The sequence below is a fragment of the Symsagittifera roscoffensis genome, chromosome 7 (genome assembly GCF_963678635.1).
Source record: "Symsagittifera roscoffensis chromosome 7, txSymRosc1.1, whole genome shotgun sequence".
In the NCBI taxonomy this organism is placed as follows: domain Eukaryota; kingdom Metazoa; phylum Xenacoelomorpha; order Acoela; family Convolutidae; genus Symsagittifera; species Symsagittifera roscoffensis.
In genome coordinates, this window is record NC_087068.1 from 31751918 (window position 1) to 31771826 (window position 19909).

A 19909-nucleotide genomic window follows, 5' to 3' on the forward strand; every position below is an offset into this window, starting at 1 on the left:
CAAAACTCTTCAAATCAAGACTTTTTCTGAAAGAGGTGAAAAATTCACCTGAGCGTGAAGACTGTTCCTGAAAAACCACAACACCTAATAATTCACTTGCTAAACACGTGCAAAATTTTTAACACTTTCTTCGTTGATTAGCATTTAAAGACATTTCGAATGAAAGCACTTCAAAATTATCACGAAGTACCCTATCAAGAACAAAAAACAGATTTTAGCTTTTAAAAAAAAAAACACGTTTTATCCAAACAAATTATCTGTTGAAAACTTCTGTTTGACTGCAGGAAAAGAAACCACTATTAAAGCAAGTAAAACAAGCATTATCAGACAAAGAACTTTTCTCAAAAAATACCATGAAAATTAACAGTTGATAAAAGATTGATCCCAGAATCCTAAATTACCAGTATGCAACTAACTAAATATTATGTTAATATTTGTGAAACACCAAAAATGAAACATTTGTCTAACAAAAATATAGAAATCTATCAGCCAGAAATGAGTAAAATGAGTATGTTGATGATGCACTGAATGAGTACTACAGAATAATTATAACTGAATTGGAAATCAAGGATAAAATTCGTAAGCTACGGGAGAATGGAGACAATAAGTGAAGAACAATTATATCGGCCAAAATAATGTGCGCTTAAGACAACCCAATTTGAACAGATCTGAAACTTATCGGGCTTGAAAATAAGCAGTTATGGAAACTTTTTGAAGCCACTTTTTGAAATCACCCAGGTTGCTATCATTGATCGGGTTGACTCAATTGAAAATTTTCGATTATTGTGAATTTTTTGAAAATGAAACCATAGCACCAGTGTATAAGAAAACGATTCACTCATTGATTAGTTTTTATTATATCACATAAATCACCAAAAGGAATAATGTTCAAGATGAATGTGGTTAAACCTGTAAAGCCATTTTTGGAAACATTTTATAGAATGTCGTGGTATAAGTAGCTGCCCATTTTGTCCTAAGAGGCACAGTCAATTCAAGCCGTGATCTGAGAAGTAATATTATGGTGGGGTTCCCCGCCACGTGCTTGGCAATGATGATTGTTTTCCAGATAGTTTCCTTGTTTGGAGGATTCTCTGACGAATACTCTTGGCAAAGTGGCCGAGTAATTTGCAGAAATACTAAAGAACTTCGGATGACTGGTGGTCGCCACAATCAGCCAATTGAATCCCATGTCTGGCATTTGAGTTGCACTTTCGTTTTCGAACTCGAAGTCATTCCACTTCTGTACTTCGGAGAACGTGACTGGGATGGTAGTCTTGGCTATCTTGTGGGTTTCTGCCTTTTTGGTTGACACCACCTTCAACTGATGTCCAGACGGAGCAGTTGGTTCAGACTTCTCATGTTCGTGCGGCGTGTAATGAAGAACACGCGACTTGACTGAAACAGTATAGCCAATTTAAATTATTTTAAGTTACGTAAAGACTGTTAAATAAGATGTTTCATCCGTATACCACGTTTCAGCAGATGAACTTCATTTGAAACCTAAAAGTGCATACATACCTAGGTAAAGTCGTAAATGCAGTAATATGTATCAGTGCACATCTGTAGTCATGAAAGCATTTTAAGACTTTTTATTGAAAAAATCACCAAGACATATAGAAGTGTCTTCACGGCGTTCATTACTCTTAAAAAAACTCTTAAAGAATGGATATTCAGTTTGAAATTTCCTGCCTGAAAAAATCGTTAGTGTGAAAACGACAAAATGCAGCCCCTCGGCATTCTGACTTTTTTAAGAATCCGAATCACGGCTCAAAGAGCTTCAATATAATACCTCATTGACTTTCTACGAGATTCTTTCAGTAAGTGAAATGGACTGGAAAAACCTGACTCTACGCCAAAGCTCTTTCCCACTTGGTGAAGCGTTCGGAACAAAGCATCAGCCCTAATTTCTACGTTATATCGGTTTTGAAACCAGTTCAACGCGTACTTGTTTGGCTCGTATTTTCTCGCTAGTCAAAAAGGTTAGCATGGCTTTATGTAGATGTAGACAAGGAACATGATCAGACAAAGTGGAGACTCTTAACTAAACCCATCTGGCTTTTTAAGACAATCAAATTCTCCTTTCTGCCGCTTACTTTCTTCCTGATTTGGTTTGAATGGGGCCCTGTTCAAGTAGATGACTCTGGAGGGTGCAAATGGGCTGAGCAACAGCAAAGTGTTCCTCAGATTCCGAGAAGTGGAAGAGTCCTGATGCAAGTGGGTGACAAGGGAATGCTGAGTATCTGGGAAGACAACTGGATGTAGTGATGAGTCCAGAAAGAGGTTGGAGTGAGTGGATCCGTATGGAGCTGTACCAGCCAGCAGAGAGGTGAGGAAGATGGTGAACATCTGCAACAGACTCAAGTTTAATATTTTTTTTTTTGCTTAACAGTTGATACAAGTAGTTCATGAATAAGCAAAGCATTGATACCGAATAGGAATTAATTGAGGTTAAAATATTTTGGTTTAGCTGATTGGTTTATAAAACATTTAAGTTACGGCAATGAGGAGAGTTTTACACAGAGACGAAGCTTCGCAAGCACTAGAGAGAACACGACAAAAAGCAGCTCTATAAAAAGCAATAAAAATTAGACATAAGCCTTGTATCAGTTAAAATTCAGCTACGTCAGAGATTCGAACCTGCGACCTAAGATTCAGAATCTCAAATACTATCCACTCCGCCACGCAAGCTTAATACGAACCAAACACTAGCCACAAATAAAGCAGAGATATTTCTTTAAATGAACACTTTTATTTGCGAGTTAAGTTAGAAAAAAAAAAGAAGGTTCATAATAATACACCAAGCTGCTTGCTAGTGTAAAAAAATAGCCAATCGAAGTTTGGAAAAGAGTAGTTAACGCAAGGAGACTGAAAAAAACTGACTTTTTCGGAAAAAAAATAATGGCCTTAAAGCTCTTGAAATTGATAGAACAAATTATCATGGACAGTTTTTTGTTACAGTAAACCCAGTTTGAGAAAACTAGATCAATAGGCAAAACTTTTGTTTAGCTGGGAAATCTGATAATTAATTTCCATTTTCGAAATTAGAAGTCGATCACGTTTTTCGTGACTTTTACACTTTTGCTATTCGATAGTGGAGTTTGCCTTCCTTAACAATAGAATTGCAATGAACTTGAAAAGAAACCACAAGTCAGACCGCGGAAAATCAAAATTGAGCGTGTGAACAAATTTTAAGACTTTTCCTGAAAAAAAAAAATCAGCAAGAACTATATAAGAGTACTCACTACGTTCATTACTCTTAGAAAAAAAAGTTTCGTAATAATACAATACGCTGATCGCGAAAGTAAACGCATGAAATTTGCTTCAAAGATCAACTTGATTTCGTTCAAAGACCAATTTGAAATAAAAACATCTTCACAATTCTATTTTTTGGTGTAAGCAATACCGGATTCAAATTTGTTGTTCCGATCACCAAAGGTGAGGAGAAATCTTGGATAAAGGTGTTTTTAAGCAAATACTGATGTCATAATTTAAGTTTAGATGGAACTGAGTCTTCAGATAGAACAAATCACATAGAAGCCTTTTTAGTCATGATTCGTGATATAATGAAAAGTTCCCAAATTTTTTTCACTAACCATTAATACAGTGCTCTTTCCCGTGTTTGCTTTATTCGCATCTGGTGAGAAAGATGATGACATGTTCGGCTGTTCGGGAGGAGAACGAATGAGCATGCCACTCACTCCGGACATGGAAGACTTCAAAGTGGTAGTTCCGAATGAACTCACCAACTCCTGCAGTCTCCTCAGCTGCGACACTAGAGTCCTGGCAAATTTCAAAATTAGAAAAGCAGACCTATTGGGTGGCTGAGATATTGAGTAATGCGTATACTTTTTAAAACTTATTACATTTTCAAGTTAGATCCAAATTTAAACTAAAGTAGGCCCTGGTATTTCAATTTCCTAAATTACTAAAACTTTTATTAATTCTCCGCGACCAGGAAATAACACCACATTGTGCTAGCTCTACAGAGCTAAGTTGTTCTAGAAGAAGTCTCACTTGTTGTCGTGTTCGAGGTGGTTGACTCGTATCTTCAGCTGCTGGTTCTCGCAGGACACCGACTCACACTGCTCCTCCAGACTCTCCAGGTATTCCTTCTTCTTACGCCTGCTCTCCTGTGCCGACCACTGTAGAAATAAGACCACGATAATAGCAAAAGCAACAACCCTTTCTGAATTGAAATTTCATACAGCTAACACATTCGTTTCTGAATAACACTTAAAATCGCAGTGCAAGTAACCATGACTCACCTTGTTCTTCAACTTTCGTCTGACTTTTTTTAAATTTCTCTCATCCGTCTTCGAGAGCGGAAAACACCTCGGAACTGGCAAGCCTTCAGAAATGAACACTCCGTACTCCTCATCTGTCAGGCTGAACTCAGAAAAACCAGGGGTCTTCACTACTTTTTCAACCACATAATGAGGCTGAGTTATCCTTTCTTCTGCTTCTTCGCCGTGAAACAATGCTGTTCTTGTCAAGTTCTCTTCAACGCTTCTCGGAGGATCCTGCTGCACAATGTGCTGAGTAGGTGGCACCACACAAGCCGGTTTCCTGATGTTGTGAGAATACCTATCATCTGGTCTCAAGTATGGATGTGCCAGAACGCGATGACGTTGGATTGCACTTGGTGCCTGGGTAATAACTGAAGGCTGAACAGACGTATACTTATTCAATGTTCGCGGATGATTCGCATTGGAGTTCACAACATAAAAAACAGGCGCAGCAATCGGTTGGTTCATTTGTTGACACGTATTGCTGTACTGGACTCCTGCTTTCTCATCCAACTGAATCATAGCTGGAAGTGTGACCATACTTCCAATGTTGTTTTCTGCAATAGTCTGAAACTTCGAATTTCTTCCGTTTTGGTCCAATCTCATGGAAGCTCGTTGATTTTCTCGTTGTAACAGTATTGGCCGCACAATCCGCGGAGCGTTCATCATGTCACCAGATCCCTGATCCAAATGCTGTAAATTATCCATGCCTGAAATACACGAAAGCATTGGAGCTATTAAAGAGGATTTGTAGACCAGACTTAGATTGCTAACATTGCTTGATTGCCAATCTATTCAATCTATGTCTATGTAATAACATACACGTGTTCTGGCTACCCAATTAAAAAGAATCTTCTAGTTTAGAAATTGTTCTGTAGGAGAGAGGAGGCTAAATTTTTTGTTACTAGGATAGGAAGATGCAGTTAGAGGAAACCGCATGCGATGAGCTCTTCTGTCGTTCGGTTGCAAACTTACATGTCAAGTGCTCTGCCGATTTCAGAGAAAGATCCAAAAGATGATTGAATTTCGATATTTCAGCTCTATCTTTCGTGTTTATCAGGACGTTGGATTCGCTGCCATTATCATTCCATCTCGCCAAAGCAGAATCGAATGAACCAGTCCCTACAGCATTGTCGCTGAGATACGATTTATCAGAGCTGATATTGCCTGAAACATCTCTATTTGAAGCAGAGAAAAAACAAGAATTATCGTTTCTCTGCTTTAAAATGCAAATTTGTAAAACGTTAGACATAAGTTGTCTATCTCTAGTTGTAAATGTAAAACTAACTTAAGGTAGGCAACCTAAACCATAATGATAAGAATACTTGTATCAGGGGAAGCCCTGAATGATCCGACTATCCTTCAATGTCTTTGAAATAGTTTCTGGACGCATCATATCAAAAACAATAAAATTTCGAAAAATATTGAAAATTGATTTTTCTTAGGATTTTTTTCGAATACTTTCTCAAATACTCTATACCAAGTACAATGTGATGGCGCTTAGAAAGGTATAAATTAGAGGCCAGAGGTATAAAGCTGGAAAAACCTGTTTGATAATTTTTGAAATTGATGCGGAAGGACAAGGGTAATTTCAAAAAAATACCCATAGCAAAGTTAAGTAAATCCCAATTTAATGACTTCAAAATTCATTAATTTCATCAATTACTTCAATTTTCTAAAAAAAAAATTGAAGTGATTACAAGAGCTTGTTAGGTTGAAACATGTTTAAAACGTTGCTCATTAGATTTGGGTGGGTTGTTTTTGAGAAAAGTCTCAAAAACAAAAAAAAATCAAAAATTTAACTTTTCCGAAGGTCAAAACTTTTTGCGTTAAGAAATGGCGTAATTGCCTAAACAGTGGAGCTTCGCACAACCCGTTCTTCACACTGAAACCAATATCTCAGATTAGGGAGGGTGGTTTTTGAAAAAAGTCAAAAAGTTTCAAAAAACTGTCAAAAATTCGACTTTTCGAAGGGTCATAACATTTTGTGTAAATAAATTTGGGCGTAACCGCAATAAAAGAGAGCTTCCCATAAGCCGTTTTACCTATTGATACCAAAAATTCAGATTTGCCAGGGTAATTTTTGAGAAAAGTCAGAACACGTTTTAAAAAACTGTCAAAAACTCGAAAACTTGACATTTCGGAAAGTCATAACTTGCTTTTTAGGAGACACGAAATGTAGCAAAACAAGTAAATGAATTTTTAAACAAAGACAATCAAAAATCTTAACACTATCATTCACTTTACACCGATTAAATATATCTGTTCGAGGTCAGTTTTTGTAAAGCTCTAGTTTTCGCTGCTCTTTTTTTCTTGTCATGTGACCGTCTCTGCATCGGGTGCACAATTCCACGACGTTTCCTTTTAAGTAGTTTTTGATCTTCCAGTTCGTTTTCGAATTTAGAGTTCTGAGGAAGTATCGTTGTGGTTGTTCCTTCTTCAGTGGTAGTGGAGCACACCCGTCTGGTTTCCATGTCAACCTGGTTTATATGCACGAATTCTTGTTTTCCGAGAGCTATCTCAGCAGCTGCCAGCATGATTTCAAATGAGTTCCTCTTACGTAGTTTTTGATCTCCCAAGTCGTTTTCGAATTTAGAGTTCTGAGGGAGTATCGTTGTGGTTGTTCCTTCTTCAGTGGTAGTGGAGCACACCCGTCTGGTTTCCATGTCAACCTGGTTTATATGCACGAATTCCTGTTTTCCGAGAGCTATCTCAGCTGCCAGCATGATTTTAAATGAGAAGATCAAAAGAAATTAAAGTTGAAATTTATTTAGCTAGCTTAGAGGCTGCTTAAGAAACTGGAAGTATGAGAGAGAATGAATTTGATTTTAAGTTTAGAAAAGGAAGGAACAAGAACTTCCTCTATTGGCTAATTTATTTTTTTTCCTTCCTTATTTTTTAATACATCAAAAAGGGAGCAGTGATACTGGATAAATAGTTCGATAAATAATTCAAGTGGAAACAATAATCTGATACAAATGTTTTCCCCTCAGTGATGTCATTAAGCTATCCACCCTAATTACCTATAAACAATTTACTCCCAAGGATGCCGGTTAAATACCCGATAAGTAATTCAAGTGAAAAAAATTAATCTGATAACAGTTTGTTTCCCTCAGCGATATCATAGAGTTATCCATTAATTAACAATTGAACAAAATTTCCCCAATGATTCCGGTCATATACCCCAAAAATTGACTCAGGTGAAAAAATTAATCTGATAAGATCTTTATTACGACCCCCGAGAAAAAAAAAGATTAGGCTAATTGAGTACCATAGTCACGCTACTTTGACAGGTTGACCTCTCTCCGAAAATATACTTGACCTCTTGTTGCTCTATACTACTCGTCTCAAAAAATCATAATAAATTTTCAACTGAATAACAATTAAAATTTTTCAAAATAAAAACTCCAATCTCAATAAAAAAATATCCTGGCTCTTGTTTCACTAGCCGATAATCAGTTTTGGTAAAGAGATCTTGAACAGGAAAAAAATTAACATCAATAAAAATTTATTGATTGAAAACGGAATCTATAGAAATGATCTTCAAGATAAAATTTACACCAAATGCAATCAGAGATATATGGAAGTTTAAATATTAAGAGGTAACGTATGAATTCCATCTGCTAGCACTTCTCGTTTCGGGTAGAAAAATGAAAAAGCTTTCTTTTTCAGTTCATAAGTTACCACTTTTTCATTGTTTTGCACTCTGATTCCTCGGTTCGTAGTCTCAGTTTCTGCTTGTTCAACTAAAACAATTCGATATTTCTGCATCGGCGAGTTGTTTAACAGGGCTGTTTGGTTTATACCTTTCGAACTCAGTTTAACTGTTTTACTAACTTCATCCAGACAGCAGTACGTTTTTGAGCATAAGGCAACCATCTCCGTGTATCGAAATTCTTCTTTGAAAAGACCCGGAGTTCTCTGATCATACTTGTTATGTTTTTCATAACACTTTCGAGGGAAAAAATTAGAAATAGAATTAGCAGTGAAATTGTCTCTACAATCGTTACTGCTCATTAAATTCCATTTACTTTTCATTTCGGGTTTGATGATATCCTCGAGATCACTTCCGTTGATTGAAAGATATAAACTGTCCGTATCCATTTCAATGAACTCATATTTATCAGGATCGCAGAATGGAACGAAAAAATTATAGACGAGTTCAAGCATTATTAATTTTGCATACTGTAAGTTGAGAAATCCCACTATAATTGGTTCTTTGTGTTCAACTTTCGATTTAGCGAGTTCAACTTCATAAAGTTCGTTCGGTAGTTCGTTAAACTTTCTAGACATCTTATCATTCACCAAAGTATTGACACATGATCCAATTACATACTTCGTTCGAGTATGTCTGGAACGATCCATGATTTGGTATCCGTAGGCACTGTTACCCACAACGTTCTCAATATTGGCACAAACAGCAGAGTCAGGATTAAGATCTCCTTGTCGTCTTGCTTCAACAACTCCATTAACGAATGTCTCGAAACACTGTTTCGGTTGGTATTGTATAAAGAAGTGGACTCTTTTCAAAACCAGACCATGTTTTAGGTAAAACAGTAACAGTGGAGTGATTATTGGTCCTCGCGATAAAATCATGCTAGAAATGAGCATTCTTCTCGGTTTTTTCAAAAGATCCTGCTCTGATGCAAAACTTTTCATGAACTCGCCAATATCATAGCGACCAACTTCACAATTTTTAAATATTGGAGGAAATTGAGAAAATTTCGACTTCAAGTGATCTGGTACCTCAATTTCAACATCCGCAACTCCAAACATTTCTCCGAGTCGAATTTTTTCAGTCAACTCCTTTTCGGTTATCGGTTTTTTGTAGGGAAAATGTGTTTTCAAGAGAACCCCGTCTCCGTATTGATTATTGCGAGCCCATTCCCACCATTGACATTCTCTGATAGTAACTACTTGAAGTCCTAAGCTTTGCAGATACTGCTTTCGTTTCACGGTTCTTTCACGACGCACGAGTCCCCTTTTGAGTTCTTCTTCCGAATGATGTTTATGGTCCTGGCAAGCACAGAAGTGGAAGAAGCAACCATCCGCTTCGAAAGCAGTTTCACAATGCTGGCAATACCCGTCCACTGAAAAAGGTCCAAACCGTTTTTGTCTACGAGCAGTCAACTGTGATTTTATTTGACAGTTCGGTTTCTGTTTTTGTAAGTATGTTAAAACCATGAGTTCAAACATACTTCTTGTCGGCTTCTGTCGATGATATTTGTTAGACTCATTTGAGTACTCCCATATGAAGTAAGGACCAGTAGGCATCTCTTTCATCATCGAATATGGATAGAGTTGACTCGCATCTATGCCGATGACTGCGTTAAATATATTTTGACTATCTCTTATCCGAGTTTCGGTGGCTTTAGCGTATCTGGTGAAAATTATTGACGGTCCACCTGTGAGATTTTGTCGAATGTACGAATCATACCAGGAGTCGGCTTTACCAAAGGGGAAAAACTTTGCATCAGTGGAGGAATGCAAGATATTATTAGCTAGATTAGGTAATGTTAGTCCAAGCTTTAGCATATCAATGTTTTTCGAATGATAGTAAGTTACCATTCTGTGCATCGCTGTCATAGTCGGTACTACATCTTTATTGTTATAATATTCCAGGAATTCTTTGAACACTTGCATATTTTTTTGTCGCCAAATGATTTGTAACTCCGCGTAATTCTCTTCTTTCGTCTTTGGTATCTGTTTTAATTTCATTTTTTTCAAACTTGCCTCACAGCCATATCCCTGGTCTTGGAGTCTTCTAAATTCTAGAAAATCTACTTCAAGAACGTTACTGCATTTGAGTTTGCTGTAGAAATCGGCGATACTGGGTAGTTTTGTCTCGTTCAATTATTCAGGACTATTAAACCATTCATATGGAAAAAATCCTTTCTGCTCTTCTGACCCGTAAGCTTTTAAGAATTTGTCAAGACTGGTAGCTCCACTCAGAAAACTTAGAATATCTAGAAACTGGAGTCCTAAGAAACTCATTCCCAAAAACTGGTTAGCCTTGCGTATAACGGATGGTGAACACTTTTTTTCATACAAGAGAATTTCGAGCAAATACTCCTTAATCAAATTCAGATCATAACGCGAGCTGTTGAATCCGAAAATAGGTAGAGTTACACAGTACTTATTGAGATCAACTCGCAACTGATAAAGACTTTTTAACGTCAGTTTTCCAATATCCAAAACGTTAGAATCAGATTCGGTAGTGGTTCCCTCCTCAACTGTACTGTTTGCATTGTTGACTTCATCTGAGAATTGTTCACACTCAGTTATCTTTTCATTCAGATCGTTAAATACTCGTTCAAATTTTTCAATGACCAGAACTGAACTCAGCTGACTAACCTCCAAAAGCTTTTCGATAAAATCCCGAACTAATTGTTTTGGGTCAGAATTGCATTAAAAAATTACTCCACTACCAAACGAGTAGGAAATGGAAACGCTTATGGGTACATGTCGCCCAATCCATGTAGTCGAATCTGAGTTTTTCAGCGTGTTATCTGCAACTGTGATAGACTCAAAGTCGAAAACGGCAAAGTTCGTGAACAAACTGACTTCATTATCAACATGAATTCCTATGTCCTCTAGTCGTTCGAAGACAGTTTCCTTCAGTTGGTACACTCCAGTAGGATAGACATGTTTAATATTTTCACGACATTGTCTTTGGTGATTCAGGAGATTCCGTGTCGATGACAAAAAAGTATCGCAAGTATGACATCTGAACTTTTAGTAGGTTTTTCAAATTCTCAGTCCAGCAGATGTGATTGTCATAGCGAATTAAGTTTACGATGCGAGAAAAGCGCAGCGCCGATCTTCTCGTCAATTCGCCCACAATTTCCCCGTTTTCATCGTAATCAATGTTAAAGAGTTGAATATTGATCTCACAAATATCTTCTAGTATGTAAATACCGTCTTCATCAACTCCAGGGAACCCTTCCAATTTAACCCGTGATATTTCAATGAACCGTTGAAAAATCTGATCAGTTTTCAAGGCTAAAGAATCAGATCCATATTATTCAAAGGCAAGCTCACGAAAAAAAACATAAGTTATCATGATAAGGGTTGTAATTTGAGTCGGATAATAAACATTTGATAGTTGGATTTCTCAACATTCTATCAGGGAGATTAATACTTCGGCAACCGAGGGGAACATTTTTCATCAGGTATAACATTTTCATCATCAAGGCTTTCCTTTAGCGCATCAAGATCACTTTGTTGTGATATGAGAACCGGGTTGAGAAAAACAGTATTATTATCGGCTGCATAATAATATTTGAAGGAATCGTTGTTCGTGATACTTTTTAGAACGAAACCAAAAGCTATATTCAGTTTAACGGTGCAACTCATCTCATCAAATATAGCATCTAACTTGTCTCTAATAAATTTCGTGTCAATTCCGTTTATGCGGAAATTGTACACGACCTTTTGCCGCTATTCCATTTTTTCGTCTCGAAGGAAGTGTTTCACAGACTCCATTTCCTGGAGTAGAGACGAATCCGGAAACACTACAATGCGGGACCAGTAGATTTGAGTGAATTTTATCTTGAAGATCATTTCTATAGATTCCGTTTTCAATCAATAAATTTTTATTGATGTTAATTTTTTTTCCTGTTCAAGATCTCTTTACGAAAACTGATTATCGGCTAGTGAAACAAGAGCCAAGATATTTTTTTATTGAGATTGGAGTTTTTATTTTGAAAAATTTTAATTGTTCTTTAGTTGAAAACTTAATCGTTCATTGAACTCCAGCACACTTATTTTTTTTGAAAAAAAAATCCAAAACCTGACTTCAAAAAAAAAGAAAACCCTAGTTGTTTGATAGTTTAAATATAATTTTTTCATTTTCAATTTGAAAGAATCGAGAAGGATTTTTGCTGTTCCTTATTTTTCCTTAATTTTTATCTAATAAACCGTATCATATCGGCTTTTTTGTTGTTGTTGTTGTTGCGAAAACTCGACTAGAAATATTTAAATTGCTTTTTAGGAGACACGAAATGTAGCAAAACAAGTAAATTAATTTTTAAACAAAGACAATCAAAAATCTTAACACTATTATTCACTTTACACAGATGTGAATATATCTGTTCGAGGTCAGTTTTTGTAAAGCTCTAGTTTTCGCTGCTCTTTTTTTCTTGTCATGTGACCGTCTCTGCATCGGGTGCACAATTCCACGACGTTTCCTTTTAAGTAGTTTTTGATCTTCCAGCTCGTTTTCGAATTTAGAGTTCTGAGGAAGTATCGTTGTCGTTGTTCCTTCTTCAGTGGTTGTGGAGCACACCCGTCTGGTTTCCATGTCAATCTGGTTTATATGCACGAATTCTCGTTTTCCGAGAGCTATCTCAGCAGCTGCCAGCATGATTTCAAATGAGTTCCTTTTACGTAGTTTTTGATCTCCCAAGTCGTTTTCGAATTTAGAGTTCTGAGGAAGTATCGTTGTGGTTGTTCCTTCTTCAGTGGTAGTGGAGCACACCCGTCTGGTTTCCATGTCAACCTGGTTTATATGCACGAATTCCTGTTTTCCGAGAGCTATCTCAGCTGCCAGCATGATTTTAAATGAGAAGATCAAAAGAAGTTAAAGTTGAAATTTATTTAGCTAGCTTAGAGGCTGCTTAAGAAACTGGAAGTATGAGAGAGAATGAATTTGATTTTAAGTTTAGAAAAGGAAGGAACAAGAACTTCCTCTATTGGCTAATTTATTTATTTTTCCTTCCTGATTTTTTAATACATCAAAAAGGGAGCAGTGATACTGGATAAATAGTTCGATAAATAATTCAAGTGAAAACAATAATCTGATACAAATGTTTTCCCCTCGGTGATGTCATTAAGCTATCCACCCTAATTACCTATAAACAATTTACTCCCAAGGATGCCGGTTAAATACCCGATAAGTAATTCAAGTGAAAAAAATTAATCTGATAAGAGTTTGTTTCCCTCAGCGATGTCATAGAGTTATCCACTTAATTAACAATCGAACAAAATTTCCCCAATGATTCCGGTCATATACCCCCAAAAATTAACTCAGGTGAAAAAATTAATCTGATAAGATCTTTATTACGACCCCCGAGAAAAAAAGATTAGGCTAATTGAGTAACATAGTCACGCGACTTTGACAGGTTGACCTCTCTCCGAAAATATACTTGACCTCTTGTTGCTCTATACTACTCATTTTCATAATACCTGTTTTTATCAAACAGGAATAACACCAAAAAATCTTCTTCAATTCAATTTGGAATGATTTATGAGCGGACTAAATAGCCTCTGACGCTTTTTCAGCACGAAATACCTCGAGCGTTAATTATCACAAATTGGCTAACTTGTCAAATGATCGCACGAGAAGGTTTTTTTAGATTTGAGCTCGAGACATTAATCCTTTTCATATGGTATTTAAAATTTTGTTCAAAAATGGCCACTTAAAAAGTCAAATTAGAACAACAACAACAACAGCCAGTTGCCGTGCAAGTAGCACAGAATGTTTCAACCACAAAATTTGAAATAATGAAATTCAAAATGAAAATCCATTATTCAAAATCAAATTTTCTGTTGGGGGTGTGCTGTTTCCAGTTAAGGACAAAAGAATTGGATCAGAGACCCAATATATTCGCAAAACTAATTTGAAAGTCGCAGTAGAATTGTCCTTTCATGAGCAAACGTTGTGTCAATTAGTCTGTCAAACGGAAAAATTTAAATCACTTCATGACTCATCGACAACTTTTAAGATTTTTTGTTGGAACCCGATTGACGAACATTACTGACACCATACTTATGATACCCATTATGAGTTTTCCTTGCAGTACCTTAATTGGACGAAAATTTGCACAAAATTTCCCTCCTTTTGACAAATGAGAAAAAATCAAAATTCAAACGCCGAAATATAACATTTGAGCATGATCAGCTTGTCCGATTTTTTCTCAAACAATAAAAGAAAATCCTGAACGACCAAAATAGATGCCTTCATTTCTCTCAGTCAAGCTCATTAAAAACTATCACAGAGACGGAGCTAAGCTTCACACCACTTGCGATTCATCACAAAAATTACATGGCAAGCTAGCAGACCATAAAGAAGACGAATCCCACAAGGCCAAAAAAATAAATCTTTGGAAATTTTTCGAAAAAAATTCTTGTGCATGCCATAAATTGACACACAGACGAACTCATCTGGTGCTAACTTAACCCACAGTACTTGGAAGACGCCCCTTGAGCCAGAAACAAAAATGTTGTCACAAACATTACCGCAAAAAGCCAACAGAACGTTTTTTTTTAAATCTAACCTTCAAAGAAATCGAAAGAAAAAAAATAGATGGCTTAAAAGCTCTTCAATTTTTGACTGACACAATATGAATGACACTTTTTCTATAACATTAACCCAATTTGAATAATTTTTATCAATTGATAGATTTTTTTTTATTTCACTGGAAAATCTGCAAACTAAAATCCACTTTGAAAACTAGAAGTCGATCACGTTTTTCGCTCTTCGATAACCAAAATTGCCTTCCTTTTAAAGAAGGAAATGAGAAAGAACTGCAGGAGAATTCAAAGTCAAACCACGAAAAAGTACATTTAAGCTTGAATTTTTTTAAAAAAAATTAGCCTCGAAAAAGTAAAACTTCGGCTATGGATCGGATTCAATCCTCCGACCCAGATATTATGAACCTCACATTCTAACCACTTAGCCACGGACATTTAATTTTTTATAAAAACTAGCCAAAAATAAAGCAGAAAGCAGATGCGTTGAAATTTTCAATACTACAGAGCCACCAAATGAGTACTTTTATCTGGGAGTTAGGTTGGAAAGACAACAAGGTTCGTACTTATACACTACGCTCGCCAGCTAGATAGTGGAAGTTTCCTGGAAAAAAAAACGAAAAAAAAAAATTACGACCTATCAAAATTTTGTCGTGATAAATTTTGCCGATGTATTATATAGCCTTGGTACGGCCCTATCCAACCTGTGCACGTACCGTCGCATGACGGAAGGGCCCATTTTAATTGATCAAAAAAAAAATTATCACTACCTATATAAGAGTCTTCACTACGTTCATTACTTCAACTATTTTCGGCAATGTTTGGTACAACAATTTACTTTTTGGCTCAGTGGGCATCTATCAAAGTATGATAGGTTTGGTTACCGCTAGATAAGTATTGTATGAATGTTGATTTAACGCTGACAAATGAGTTTAGAGCCATGTTCTTCTCATACTGAACTGCATCGAGAAAAACTTTTCAGCTTACTTTTATGTGACCAAATATTAGCTTACTTTTAGGTGACCAAGATGATGAATCATGAGAGGGAGAATGCTCCTCTCCGAGCCCGCTCATCAACCACAGATCTGAATTCAAGTGGTTATCCATTTTTGAATCAATCTCTTGATTATCTTGATCCATGATGCACTGCGCAGTTGTAGAAATGTCATTCAAAACATCAAAAAATTCCGGGTCATTCATATTGCTTGACAAAGAAGAGTCACTGCAGTCTCCTATATCGAAGAATTCACTCATATCAGTTACATCCATTATTACTCTGGGTTTTATTAGTTTGCTGCTTATACTATCCAATCATTCAACCCTGGAAAAACATAAAAAGTGAACACTTTATCACCTATTATGATTTTTAATTTATGCTTTTTTTTTTACAAAGGTAATCAGAAGGTCAGAAGTATCATAGTAACCGAGGTTACAGTCATGAGTCCCTTCATCATGTATTCCAGTCAAAATCCTTGGAATTTTCTAGATATGGAAGTGATAATGATAAAAGAAGATGTCAAGTGTTTAAGTCCTTTTCATTTAAAATCGATACGGGTTACGCTTCTTCAATAAGAACACGCAACTCGACACGAGATAATATAATATACAAGTGTTACAAGTAAAAAATTTCGTCGAAAGTTATTTTGTCATTTATTGTTCCGAGTACGCAAGCGGCGTTCGCAATCTGTATTGCCAGGGAGATTCTCTGTTTTAAAAAGCTGCCTGCTCTGGGTTCCTCAGTGCATATGCTTAGGTTCTTACAAAGCTTGCTCAAAAAAACTTCTGTGCTGGGGCCGGCAGCGCCCTGAATTTCAAAAGCTAGCGGTTGAAAAAGATATCCATCATTTACAAGATCTTTATATTTGTCAATTTTTCGCTCTTCCGCTTCAGCGGCAGCCGTACCAGGGTTACAAACAGACCCGGCATTAATCCTACAAGGGGCTAAGGAGTCTACTACCGTTACATCCCACAAGAGCTGCTTACCATCAGCCCATGGAACGAGCGTCAAACCGTCTGGTCGCTTCTGATCGGTCCTGTAGAAGTGTCGTGGTTCTAAAACAGACGGAATGTGAGTAGATGATAGACTCTGCTTTATAAGGGCATTCAGGTTTGAATGCCTAGAGAATCTCCCTGCACTTTTGAGGCAAGAAAGACCATGCCAACCATCCTCGGTAACGTCTTTTCCGCACACGCATTTATGCCGTTCGCATATTTTTGATCCTAATCGAAGTCCTATCGCAATTCTGAGTTGTTGGTTCGACAGTTTTAACCTTAAATTTTTGCAGGGGATGACGTTCAACCATTGGGATCCAAATCTATCTTGGAACGCGTTGAACCTTTTCACGTCCGTTGGTTCGAGTCGTAAAATCAAGTCTGCAATTTCGCTGTCAAAAATTGGCTCCGTCCAATTTTTTTGGATTTCATTTTCCGGAGCCATTTCAATTTTTCCAAGGTCAAACCACCGTTTAAGCGCATCATCATAGGTTCCATCCACATGCTCCAAACCAAAGATTTCGCTCAAGGCATCTTTCGCTCCTACTGCTGAGGCTAAGAAAGCGGGTAAAGCGAGTAGACGAGCGGAAGAAACGCCCAAGCCACCTTTGGCTGCCGGGAGAACTGCTTGTAAAAACTGGTTATCATCCATTTTCACGTTAGTGACCTTGCATAACGAATTTCTTAGTAATTTATCGTAGCGTTCCAAAAAATCATTTTGCAAAAAACAAGGGCTCGTACGCAAAAAATATAGGAGTTTTGGCATGCTAAAGCAATTTTTCAGGAGGTAAAAACCATAATGGGCGTCTAGTTTGTCAATGACATCCGAGATTTTTTCAAGCTCCCTAATTTTTTCGTCGAGTAATTCTTTTCGGCAAAGTTCGCCGATTGGAGATCCTAAAATGAGGAGTTCTTCTTTTGTTTTTATTTTTATTTTGGGGCATATTTTTCGAAATTGTGTTAAAATTGAATTATACTGTGTACTAGTAGTCGGTCCCAAAAAACAAAGTTCACACTTCTCAGTGTTTAAGCTCAGGCCGTAAATTTGTTCCGATTTCAGAATGTTTTTAAGGTCCCGGAGTACTACCTTATAGTCGTCGGCTAAATTCCCATCATCTAAATACCAGATGTTAATTTTCGACTCCAACTGTTTGACTAGTGTATGAATTGTTTCCGCATAAAGGGGTGGGGCTTCAGGATCACCTTGCTGAGTTCCGTCTTCTGACATTATGACAGAGCTTCCGTAAAAAAGGTAACTAGGTTTAGCATACGCGCAATGGGTGTAATTATATAATTCGGGGCGATTTGAAATCGGTTACGAAAAAACTATCCAACTTTTCTGGATTTGGAGCTGCAAATTTGGCTCGCTGCGGGTGCTTAGATAACAATTTTTGATAGTTATCAGTTGAAAAAGGAGCTATTTTGTCATGCGAAGCAGCAAGCCTTATTCCTCCCTTTACATTTCCTTCATCGAGCTTACTACTTATTAACTTTATTCTCTGCTCGATGTCACTCAGAGGCGGGCTTGAAACTTGGGGATGGGGTTTTGGAAGTGACACGTCATTTGCTCGAATTTTTTTATTTATCAAAGAGCTCATGCTTGTGGTCTGTTTGCGTCCACTTCTTTTCGGTTGCTCCAAAAAAAACAAGAACGACGTTAAAAAAATTAGCCATTTTGTAACATCTTCTACATTGTAGACGATGTCATTTATTTTGTCCGACAGATTTTCCGCCAAGGGAACACGCGAGTCTTTTGGTACTCTCTTGAGTACTCGGACATTTGAGATGGTTGTATTAACATAATTGTCTAGCACTAAATCATTACCTATTGTTGCTTTATTAACAGATTTTACATCAACGCATAAAGGACACTGAAACCATTGGGTTTTCTTAGAGTCGCTAAGAGAAATATTTACACAACTGATATGATACCAACTAGAACAACAATCACATTTAATCCAATTTATCAGTCCTGAAGGTTTTAAGCAATCTTTGCTTGTACACTCTTTGTTGTTTTTCCTCATCTTGACGCAGCATAAAGGTAAAAAAAAGGATTTTGACTGGACTTTAGGGGATTGAACTAACCCATGATAAGCGGTTAGTGGGAATTTTACAAATCAGCAAATAAAAAAAAAAGACAACTAAATTAATTTAAAAGGTTAAAAGGCAGCATAAAGGTTAAAAATCAAAAACAAGGAACAATCTCACCCGAGCTCAGTAGGTTCAGCGGCGCACCACCAGACTTCTCAAGCCAGTTCCAGTTCCCCACCTCCCCACAGAAAGCCGCTTGACAGACCTGTCTCTAAAATCCCTCAGAGGGCGCTCCACATACAGGCACAAACATCAAACAGTTTTTATACACTATTTAATAAGTTTATCACAACAATTGGTAAGCGATTTCAGAAAATTAAGTCCTGCACTGCCATTCGACTTACTAACAAGATCTTTAAAAATTTGAGGAATTTTTAAAGATCTTGTCTGCAATTTCTAGAGGCTGTTTTCTGAAATCGGTCTTGGAATTTTCAGAAAACAGACAAGATCTTGCAGGGTCTTTACTAATCTGGTACACAAGAAATGATGAGATTAAGGGGTGAATTTTTCACCTCTTTCAGAAAAAGTCTTGATTTGATAATGAGGATGTCCAATGTTCTCAATATTTTGAGTATGTTGGTATTGAGAACATTGGACATCCTCAACACCAGAAATGAGGATGTCCAATGTTCTCAATACCAACATACTCAAAATATTGAGAACATTGGACATCCTCATTATCAAATCAAGACTTTTTCTGAAAGAGGTGAAAAATTCACCTGAGCGTGAAGACTGTTCCTGAAAAATCACAACACCTAATAATTGTTTTCACTTGCTAAACACGTGCAAATTTTTTAACTTTCTTCGTTGATTAGCATTTAAAGACATTTTGAATGAAAGCACTTCAAAATTATCACGAAGTACCCTATCAAGAACAAAAAACAGATTTTAGCTTTTGAAATAAAAACATGTTTTATCCAAACAAGTTAGCTGTTGAAAACTTCTGTTTGACAGCAGGAAAAGAAACCATTATTAAAGCAAGTAAAACAAGCCTTATCAGATTTAAAACTTTTCTCAAAAAATACCATGAAAAGTAACAGTTGATAAAAGATTGATCCCAGAATCCTAAATTACCAGTATGCAATTAATTAAATATTATGTTAATATTTGTGAAACACCAAAAATGAAACATTTGTTTAACCAAATTATAGAAATCTATCAGCCAGAAATGAGTAAAATGAGTATGTTGATGTTGCACTGAATTAGTACTGCAGACCTCACCAAGTCTACGATTACATTTGTCAACCAGAAGTCATCTGGTGTTGCAGGTCCTGCACACCCAAGGTAAA

At 36.7% G+C, this 19909-nt stretch overlaps 3 protein-coding genes across 4 annotated transcripts in view; 2 read left to right on the forward strand and 1 right to left on the reverse strand.

The window, feature by feature from the left end:
* Window positions 1–19909, forward strand: part of LOC134851138 (kinesin-like protein KIF6) — a 436464-nt gene that overhangs the window by 349813 nt on the left and 66742 nt on the right. The gene's annotated exons all lie outside the window — the stretch shown is intronic.
* LOC134851142 (transmembrane protein 70 homolog, mitochondrial-like) overlaps window positions 1–19909 on the forward strand; it is a 175476-nt gene that overhangs the window by 84735 nt on the left and 70832 nt on the right. The window lies entirely within an intron of this gene.
* On the reverse strand, window positions 389–18915 carry LOC134852149 (uncharacterized). The gene is made up of 8 exons (XM_063868448.1): window positions 18891–18915; window positions 15551–15858; window positions 5262–5453; window positions 4266–4996; window positions 4015–4142; window positions 3594–3780; window positions 2094–2346; window positions 389–1395 (listed from the first exon to the last, which is right to left on the reverse strand). The coding sequence occupies exons 2-8, from the start codon at window positions 15804–15806 to the stop codon at window positions 992–994; spliced, it is 2151 nt and encodes a 716-aa protein (XP_063724518.1). The 5' UTR covers window positions 15807–15858; window positions 18891–18915; the 3' UTR covers window positions 389–991.

What these genes read in the sequence shown, in the direction of transcription:
- LOC134852149 (XM_063868448.1), bottom strand. Translation starts at nt 15,806, where the DNA reads ATGGATGTAACTGATATGAGTGAATTCTTCGATATAGGAGACTGCAGT. An exon ending in ATCGGCAGAGCACTTGACAT is followed by an intron (nt 4,997 to 5,261) that starts GTAAGTTTGCAA and finishes CGTGTATTTCAG; the next exon opens with GCATGGATAATTTACAGCAT. An exon ending in GACGAAAGTTGAAGAACAAG is followed by an intron (nt 4,143 to 4,265) that starts GTGAGTCATGGT and finishes TTATTTCTACAG; the next exon opens with TGGTCGGCACAGGAGAGCAG.